The sequence below is a fragment of the Malania oleifera genome, chromosome 10 (genome assembly GCF_029873635.1).
Source record: "Malania oleifera isolate guangnan ecotype guangnan chromosome 10, ASM2987363v1, whole genome shotgun sequence".
Lineage (NCBI taxonomy): Eukaryota > Viridiplantae > Streptophyta > Magnoliopsida > Santalales > Ximeniaceae > Malania > Malania oleifera.
This window is the reverse complement of record NC_080426.1, coordinates 76,416,991-76,427,107: the sequence shown is the minus strand read 5'-3', so window position 1 is coordinate 76,427,107 and position 10,117 is coordinate 76,416,991. Positions and strand designations below refer to the sequence as shown.

At 34.0% G+C, this 10,117-nt stretch overlaps 1 protein-coding gene across 1 annotated transcript; it reads right to left on the bottom strand.

Moving 5' to 3' along the window:
* Positions 1-794: 794 nt before the first annotated feature.
* On the bottom strand, positions 795-3,796 carry LOC131165795 (ABC transporter I family member 17-like). Its single transcript, XM_058123871.1, has 4 exons — positions 3,592-3,796; positions 3,184-3,504; positions 1,725-1,912; positions 795-1,235 (listed from the first exon to the last, which is right to left on the bottom strand). Exons 1-4 carry the CDS (start codon positions 3,764-3,766, stop codon positions 981-983), a joined length of 939 nt encoding a protein of 312 aa, XP_057979854.1. The 5' UTR covers positions 3,767-3,796; the 3' UTR covers positions 795-980.
* Between the last annotated feature and the right edge of the window lie 6,321 nt (positions 3,797-10,117).

Genomic DNA, 10,117 nt, shown 5'->3' with positions numbered 1-10,117 from the left:
GTGGGGCACAATTGACAACTAGGTTCTTTTTTCTCGTTGGGCTTGCGTTTTTACTAGCAAGATTTCACACCCTTTCATTTATCAAACGTTCCCTTCTCTCTCACCAACACTCTCTTCTCTCTCCACAAACTCCTTTTCCTATTTCATATGTTCATACTAGAAAAGATGGATGCCAATGAGACCAGAGATAGTTTTGTTAATGAAGAGGCGTGGGTTCCAGTTGGGATATGCTACTTTGGATCTGGACGTCATAAAGGTGGCAGTGGATAAGAGGGAGGATAGCAAGGATAGTGGTTGGGCATCGCCTGGTGACATAACCCATATAGGTACGCCAACAATCTCTCTCTCTCTCACACACACGCTTCCGTGTGCAATTTTTTCCTTTCCTCTTTTCTTTGTTTATTTAGAGAGGAGCCATGTAAAAAGTGTGCCTTGACGAGTGTTTATAATTTCTTTCTGAGCAATTATTTGCTACTTTTGAGAAGTTTGCCCATGAACCAAAAAGTAAACCATTTTCGCAAAGGTGGTTTGCATTAGCATTTGCCGAGTCATCCTTTGTTTTATTGCCACCCAAAAAGAAAAAATAGAACCCTTTCTCAGCCTTCAATGAATATATGATCATGTGGTATCTTCTACCATGGATGTTTATGTTCTTCGCGTTTAAGATGCAATGCTTCATTCTTTCTGAGCCCCTTCTATAATATATCTGCAGCTTATTTTGTTATTAAATTTTAACATTTTAAATTCTCTTGCTCCACCTCACCATTTTTCACCATAGTTTCGAAGTCTAATGATAATCACAATATCTATGGTGCCTTCGACACCAAGAGAAGGTGCTGTAAATTTATTGCTTGCAAACACATGCTATACACCACATACATTATTTATCATAGCTAAGAATATGAGCTTACATGTTGAAAGTTCAGCGATTACACCCATCATATGCCAGAGAGTTGAGGAAGGTCCGATATAGGACCAGTTTAGGAGCTGAGCTGAAGAAACCTGAGTGCCATGGGATGCTTGGCTTCCGATAGTTTGTCGGGTCTTAAAACTTCAACAATCTCACCATTCACAAGGAGGCATACTACATCAGCAATCCTCTGGATTTGTTTGATGCTGTGGGAGACCATAATGGTAGTCATTCCACGCTTCTTCTTCAGCTTTATTATAACATCCTCTATGTTCTGTGTTGATATTGGATCCAATGCACTTGTTGGCTCATCCAACAACAAAACCTGAAGCAACATGTAGTATATAAGTCATGTGACTTGTGGATTATTTAACAGTTTTTAATTATTTTTTCTAAGGAATGTTTATTCTAACCCATGAAGATAACTTCCTAATAAGAGACCCAGATATTTTAACTAACGAAAGTCAAAGTAGAAGCTAGAAAACATACCTTGTGAGCATGAGTGAAAAATAATATGCATAAGCCATGCCAAACACCACTTTCGAGAGTTTTGAGGTAAAAACAGGTGAGTAGATTAGGTGACTATTCAAATAACTAAGTTTTTCCTTCAATAACTTCAAAAAATAAAAAAATTATTCATCTGAGTTAAAAATCATGCTATTTTTTAAGTCATTGGGTGCTTGGATGACTTGCAAAATATTTCATGAGGTGTAGGACTCCAACGACAGGCCTTGTTTTAGTAAACCTCAAAGGGATGCAGATTGCAAATTACATAAGGTTCAGAAAACCATGCGGGTGTATGGATGGGGCTTACTTCTGGTTCATTTGCTAGGGTCCGTGCTAGTGCAACTCTTTGAGCTTGACCAACAGAAAGTTCTCCACCATTTCTGTTCAAAAGGGCAGGGTCGAGGTCTGCAAGTCTAAGCAACTTGTGCACCTCATCATCACATAACTTCTTCCCTCTTAGTTGTGGTCCATATCGGATATTATCTGCCACAGTACCTGCAGAGACAACATTCATATATAATTAGATGAACCTATACAATACAACGAAAAAATTTAATTTAACAAAGAGACACTAGAACTTGGATCGACAAAAATTGAAAGAACTTCTTGTGGCAGTTGGAACACTGAAATTTATTCATATATTTATCAATCAATTTCCTGGGTTGTAAAAGAGTTTCAATAAAATTAAACAGTGAAGATGGTTAGCAGGGAAAAGGGTAAGAAAAGAGGAAACGAAGTGGTTGGGAAGTTCTTTCTTTCCCCTCTTTTTTCATTCTACTGATTAAGCAGAAAAAAAGGTAATAAAGAAAAGTAAAAAATGAAATTCATTTTGTTTTTTGCTTTGCCCTCAGATTGAGTGATAACCACTTTCAAATTTCTTCTATCTTCCTTGGTACAACCAATTAATGGGAGGAGGAAAAAAAAAAAAAAAACGGCCCCACACTCTTCTTTCTTCCCATTTTCAATTCACAAAATGTTCTTAGCCATTTGATTCTGAACATTTGGGTTATTGCTCTTAGTTTTCTTACTGAATATTGTGTGCGTGTGTGTGTAATTTCTGGTTAGCTCTTCCATCCTGTGGAGTTGGAAGTGAAAGAGATTAAAGACTAATTAAATCTTACTAAATGAATTAACTGCAGACACATGTATCTTTATAATTTACAACATCCAAAATCTTGAAATTAAACCAGTCCTTTGAATCCAAAGAATAAGTGAGACATGTTTTAGATTTCAACAGCCAGTTTTTTTAAGGTTGACCTGGTCATCATTAATCGGTGATCAAGCTCCATATGAGATCAACAAATTGGCTTAATTTGCATGGGTTAGTTATGAGATGCATATATCTATACATAGAAATTTTAAGGGAATAGAAGGTGGAGATCAAAATAGGAGAATTTCCTTTCTACACCTCTACATAATGCTAGAATGCCTATTTGTGCACACCTTTAAATCAAATTGAAATACAAGAAGAAAAAATTCATTGGAAAATAATTTATTTTAATTACAAAAATAGGGCAAATATTCAGGGCAAAGAGTTTTGAGCAGAAGAAAATTTATTTCATACGAAAGTGCCTCTAACAATCATCTAAACCCCCTTTTCCCCACTCTCAACATGATAAAACGAACTAAAATGATCCATAGAGCGGACAACCAATACCACATGGATCACAGATTTAGGGGAGCGAAATTGAAACAGCGGACACGCATGGAAGAATGAGATATGCTGCTGAGAGGGTAGAGTAGTAAGTAGTAAGTAGGTTAGGTACCTTCGAAGAGAGCGGGGAGCTGGAAGAGCATCCCGACCTTGCGACGGAGGGAGAGAACATCGAGGTGGCGAATATCTTTACCGTCCAAGAAGACGGTGCAAGAAGGGGGTTCCCAAAGGCGGTTCAACGCCCTCAACAGGGTGGATTTTCCGCTACCGCTGGGGCCTATGATCCCCATTATCACCCCCTCCACCACGTCCAGGTTAACGGCGCTCAGAATCGGCGCTCCGGCGTCCGACACCTTGCTCAGATCCCGTATCTGGAACTTCGTTTTGGCGGCTTCCCCATCCTCCACAACCAGGAGGTGCTCCCGAGCCTCGTCTGCCCCCCACACGCGCGCACACAGCGTAAAAATTAGAATCGAATTCGAATGAATCTAAACGGAGGAGATAAGTTAATAAAATCTACCTGGAGATGCGTCCACTGAATGATTTAAATCTGAATCCATTGGGCAGCGAGTTGAGGGAAGGGAAGGAGGAATGGATTGGGAAATAAATAAAGTTGTCTTTGGATTTTGAATGTCTGGAGAGGAAGATGACACGGCAGATAACAGTGGAACGGGAAAAGCCTTCCCCAGTTTCATCCTCGGTGCCACACACTACCACGCCTCTCCAAGCTTAATGGCAATAACAATAAATAATATTTATTATTAAAATAACAATATTAATGATAAATATACTAATAATAATCACTATTATGAAAATAAAAAAAAATAATAATAAACAAATAGAAACAACAAAAAGTAATAGTACCTATTATTATTATTATAAAAAATAATAGCTAATAATAATTACAATAACAATGATGATAACTATTAATAATATTTATTGTTGTCAAAATAATAATAACAATAAGGACAATAATAATAAAAATGTAAAAATAATACGAGACTATGACTTGATTATAGAATTATAGAATGAGTTATTATACAATTTTTATGGGACTATGACTTGATTAAGAGACTATCCCACTAACTTATTAGAAGGTGGATGTCATAATAGAATGGTTAGGTAGAAAAGAAGGCCACATTGGTCTAGCTAAAGAAATTGGTAGAATGGCAAGGTACAAAAGACCAAATAGGTCCATCACAAGAAATCAAATAGAATGGTCTAATGCAGAAGGCTAAATAGTCCCATTTGAAGAAACTAGACAAAAAGACTAAGTTTAACAAGACAAATAAGCTCACTTGGAAGAAAGGCCTACTTAGAAAAATGACTTACAAATGGCCAAATTGTTGATAGAAACTTACTTGACAAAAAGGCCTGCTATTTGTATGTTTATCTTTTCCTAATCGGGAACGGCATCGGGACCACCCTATACACTCTCTCAGCTTCGGCAGGCTGACCAACAGATTTTCACTGCCTTACCAACACTTAGCGAAAATCAAACATACAAATTTAAAAAACTTTTGAAAGAGCAATGAATAAAATTGTCTCTAATACCATTAACGCCTGGATCATTTCTAAACAGCAGGAAAGTTTAAACAATTAGTATATCAAGTAAAAGGACATAAGCATCATAAATAAAACAAGATGATGAAAAGTATTGTAAAAGGAAATCTCTGATTTAAGGGATGACTAATAGTCCGCTGGTGGGATGTGCTATTATGTCAAACTAACTGGCCTAGCCAAGCGTGAATGACAACCCTTGAGCAATCTAGAGACTTGTAAATATTTGATAATACAAACATTCAAGCAGTTGTTTCTGATGTACCAGATCGATCGAAATCGCAAATATAGAGCATACTTATGAAAAAGAATCGCAAGTACAGAGCATACTTATGAAAAAAACTTATTTACAAAACAAAAGCTTTATTAAAACTTTTTTATAGGCAGAAACTTACTTGCAGAAGGAGGGAGAAGAGGGTGAAGAGAGAAGTTGAGTGGAACTCGGAGACTCAGGCTTTCCCTAGTGGAAATTAAACCCTCAACTTGGTGCAAGCTCCTAAGAAAGAAAACTTCCAATTTATAGACATAGAGGCTCGGATTTGAAAACATTTAGAATCCGAGCAAAGTAGTGCGGGTGCTCATTGGGCCCCATCGACCACTAAAGTCATCACGGATTCTTTACAGGACACTTGAGCCGACACAAAAGATAGAGGATAAAGTAAAGGTTACTGTAGATGGACGGCAGCATTTCTGAGGCTAAGCCACAACCCAAACTTTATCAGACTGACGCGATAGAAAAAAAAATACAGTCCTGGCCGAAAGGTGGACAGGTGTAAAAGATAAAATTACAAGCTGGGCCAATTGGAAAATAGCTATAAAACATACTTGATAAGTTCTGAGAAGTGGACAAAAGGCTTTATTAATGCATGAATAAGTCTTGAAAGGTGACAGGGTGGCCTATCAATTTTGAATAAGTGGAGCCGAAACTTTTGACAATTTTAAGAGAAAATTTTTTCTTTCTTCTCAAGACTTCTTGAAGGAAATTTCTTCTGGACCATGAGTAAATCTGTACCAGGTGTCAATGTCCGAACCCAAAAGATTAAAATTTGGAGCAACAGGTGAACCCAGTTTAGAGTCCGAATCGTCCGAGTTGAGCTGTGCAATCATTTTGAGTAATTTTGACTTTGTAGAGGATTTTGACTTTCTTGATGATACTGTTGACATAGTATCATCGTCTTCAAGAGCTTTCTTCTTTTCCTTCTGAATTTGATAAGGAGTTTCTGGTCAAAGAGATTGAGCAAGCCATGCATGAACTTTTCCTTCAGGCATGGAGAATTTATCCCACCAACAAACTTTAAATATTCTTCGTAAAGTCTTTGTATGACTAAATAAACTTTCAGAAGGAGGAACTAGAACATAGTCCCAGCAAGAAATCTAGGTAATCATAAAAAACAAACTTTAAATATTCTTCGTAAAGTCTTTGTATGACCAAATGAACTTTCAGAAGGAGGAACTCACATAGTCCCAGCAAGAAATCCAGGTAATCATAAAAATTGAACAAAAGAACAGTAAACTTGCTGAATCTTTTGAGTAATCAGAAGGTATTTTGAAGTTCCTTTGGAATAAGTCAAAATTATTTTGAATTTCTTTTGGAAAAATTTTAATTTCTGGACCAAAGAAATTGAACCATGAAAGAAACCATCTGGGAAAATGTTTGATAATCTTTTGGTCAAAAAGGATGAACCAGGAATAAGTAAAATTTCTGACAAACATAACATAAAACCAGGCCTTTTGATAATCTTGATAATCATAGGTTTGAGGGACATAAACCCCTTTAAACCTTTTTGAAGCACGCGGATGCTGACACCATTCAGAGGGAGACATGATTTTTAAAATTTTGATTTTTGAAAAATTGATCTTCAAAGCATCTTGAAGATCGAAGGTATGATCAATAGCAACTGAATTGGTTTCAATTAGAATTAATTCGTAAAATCGTCTATCTTTGAGAATATCAGGAGTATCAAAATGACAGCCCCTAGAAAAACATTTCTTGATAATTTCAAAGGGTTGGGGTGAATCCCATTCAGGTTCAATGGGAAACAAGTATTCAAAGGAATCTTTGATAAAATAACCTTTTGAAAACTTTTAAGAAGGAGAAGGATGTGGAGAAGAAACTTGTCCTTCCATGAGTTCTCTGAAGCTTGGGATTTGAGGTTTTGATGGTCTAATGAGAGGAGAAAACCTATTGGAAACAAGAATTCATTCTGAAAGCTTTGAAGAGGAGGCTTTTGAGGGGGTAACCTCTTTTGAATAAAAGTCATTGGTTGTTTGTCTTCTTGCCATAATTTTCCTATAGAAATTCTCTTGTTAAAAAATCTGGAATTGAATTTGATGGTCCTTTGATAAATTTGATCTGAAAATCAAAAACGGAGAGAATTGTTTGCCATCTGGCAAAAATTTATTTTGAAACAAGATTTTTAACATCTTTTTCAATAATGTTTTTAGCACTTGCACAATCAATTCTAAGAAGAAATTCTTTGTTGAATAAATCACTTTGAAATTTTTGAACACAAAGAACAATTGAAAGAATTTCTTTTTTCATTGTTGAATAATTAACTTGAGGTCCTGACCAAGCTCCTGAATGAAACCTAACCAGAGTTTCTTTTAAATCAACTCTTTGCTTAAGTATTCCTCCATATCCATCATCAGAGACATCTGTTTCAACGATCATGAAAGCCTTAGGGTCTGGGAGACTAAGACAAGGAAGGGTTTTAACTAAAGCTTTGACTTTGATGACAACCTGAGTACATTCTTCTAACCAGGCAGGAGGATTTTTCTGAAGTCTTTTAAATAATGGTTTGATAAGAATTCTAATATTTGGTATAAAATCTGCGACATAATTAAGACACCCTAAAAATCTTTGTAATTGATTTTTATTCGTAATTTCATTTGGGAATTTGTCAACAAATTCCAATGATCTCTGAATTGGAGTAATTTTATTTTGATAAATCTGATGGCCTAAAAATCTGATATTAGTTTAAAATAATTTGATTTTTGGTTGGGAAACAACCAATCCATTTCTTTTAATGATTTCATAGAAAATGTTAAGATGTTTAAAATGTTGACTAATTGATTCGGAGTAAACAAGAACATCATCAATGTAAACAATTGTAAATTTTGTATATGCATTAAAATTTTCATTCATAATATTTTGGAATTCTGAAGGAGCATTTTTGAATCCAAAAGGCATGACATTCCATTCGTAATGACCAAAAGGAATTGTAAAAGTAGTTTTGTATTTGTCTTCTTCGGCAATTTGTATTTGCCAAAATCTTGACTTCATATCAAATTTTGAGTATATTAAAGCAATGTTTAATCTATTAAGTAAGTCTCTTTTATTAGGTATCGGGTACCTAATTTATAGTAAAACTTTGTTAAGTGGTTTATAATTAATAACTAATCTGGGTGCACCTCTTTCAATTTCTGCTTGATTTTGAACATAAAAAGCGGCACAACTCCATGGAGATTTGCTTTTTCGAATAAGTCCTTTGTCAAGTAAATCTTGTATTTCTTTTTTACAAAATTCAAGTAATTCTTGATTCATTTGTATAGGTATTGCTTTTGTAGGTATTTTGTCTTTTGTAAAGTCTTTTGTATAAGGGAGTTTGACCAAATGTTTTTTTTTTATTCCAAAACGCATTTGGAAGATTTGAACAAACTTCTTTTTCAAGTTTTTCTTGAAACAATTCAATTTGAGATTTTATTTCAGGAGTTTGAATTTGTTCTTCAATTTTTTTGTGATAAATTTCTCTTGATAAAGATTTAATGTGTTTTTGCTTATTTTGGATGAGATTTATTCTGCTAATTCCCAAATCTTTTAATGTATTGACTTCCTTTTCATGCATTTTTTCAATAAATTCAAATGAAATATCTTGACTACCAATTGTTGTATGAATACCGTTTTCATCGACTTTAAAAGGATAAAACATGGTAAAGAATGGTGTTCCAAGTATAATTTCTTGTTGCATATTTTTGACAAGAACAAATGTTGTTTTAGACAAATATCTTGTTTACAAACATGAGCATTTGAGATTTTGTATTGTATTTTAAAGGTCGAGTTTGTTGCACTAAATAATTGAACTTTGGTTTTTTCATAATAGCATGTGGGTATGAGACCTTCTTGAATACAATTCAAATATGCTCCTGTATCGAGCAGAGCACAAGCTTTGAAGACAAAAGTTTTATTAGTAACAATTTTAATTTCTGAATACCATTTGTGAATATTGACTTTTGATAAGTAATTGAGAAATCCTTAATTAACTTGAAATTGAAATTCTTCTTCATCATCAGGATTGATCTTTGATTTTCCTTTATAATCAATCTTATCAATTCTTGTTTGAAGTTGGAACATATTTTGTTTAAATTATTCATTTTGTTCTTTTATTCTTTTAATTTCTTCTTTTGTTTGTTTTACTTCTCTTTGTAAGTCTTGAATACTAATTTCTTTATTAAGAGAAACTTCTTTATTTTTGAATCTCTTCAACATTACATTCTTTATTAATTTTTGGAATCTTCTCTTTTTCTAAATTTTTCTTTAATTGCTGTAAGTATTTGTTTTTAACTTCTGGTTCTTGAATATGTTTAATCATTTCAAAAATAATTCCGCTTTCTTTTGAAATAACATTAACTGATTTTGAACATTTATTACATGAACAAAACCCCATTTCTTCTTGACAAGATTCTTCCGAAGAAATATATTTTTCTGAAGTTTCAGAATTTGAGATAATTTCATTGACAAATTCCGTATCAGAGGATAATAAAGTAGAGTCAGAATCTTCTGATTCACTGTTAATGATTAAATTAAGCATTTGCCTTTTTAACTCTTTTCCTATGTTAAGTTCTTTTATTTCTTGCTTAATCCTACAATTTCTTGCATAATGACCTTTCTTTCCACATTTGAAACCGGTTTTTTTTATTTTTATTAAATTTTTGAGTCTTATTATTGTTTTTTGAAGTTCCTTCATGTTTTCTTCTTTTCTTTTTATAAATTTTTTTGTCGTAATTTTTGTAATAACCTTTTGAAGGTTTATATTTTTTATGAATTTTCTTTTGATAATTTCTTGAAGGTGCTTGAATTTTTTCATACCCGTATTGAGTACAGAAATCACCAAGTTCACCTTTGTTTCTCTTAAACTTAGTTTTCATTTGTGATTGTATTTTGAGTTCATTACAGAGTTTCAATCCTTCATGATTAATTGTACAAACAACCTACCCATATGTGATTGATTCATAATTTGTTCCTAAATTTTGGACAAGTGAGATTAAGTAAGATAATACTATTCTTTTCGTGTTGACAACTCTGATCTCCAATGAATTGCCTAAAGATTGACCAGAGAAGGGCTGCAATTGCATCACTCTCTTGGTTTTGTACTCCATTTTCTTCTTTGACTTTCTTGGCATCAAAAATTTGATTTTTCTCCTAAGGGGTAAGATAATGATCCAACAATTCTTTAAGGGTTCCTCTAAATCCATGAGTAATAAATGCA

What these genes read in the sequence shown, in the direction of transcription:
- LOC131165795 (XM_058123871.1), bottom strand. Translation starts at nt 3,766, where the DNA reads ATGAAACTGGGGAAGGCTTTTCCCGTTCCACTGTTATCTGCCGTGTCA. An exon ending in GCTCCCCGCTCTCTTCGAAG is followed by an intron (nt 1,913 to 3,183) that starts GTACCTAACCTA and finishes TTGTCTCTGCAG; the next exon opens with GTACTGTGGCAGATAATATC. An exon ending in CCCTAGCAAATGAACCAGAA is followed by an intron (nt 1,236 to 1,724) that starts GTAAGCCCCATC and finishes ATGTTGCTTCAG; the next exon opens with GTTTTGTTGTTGGATGAGCC.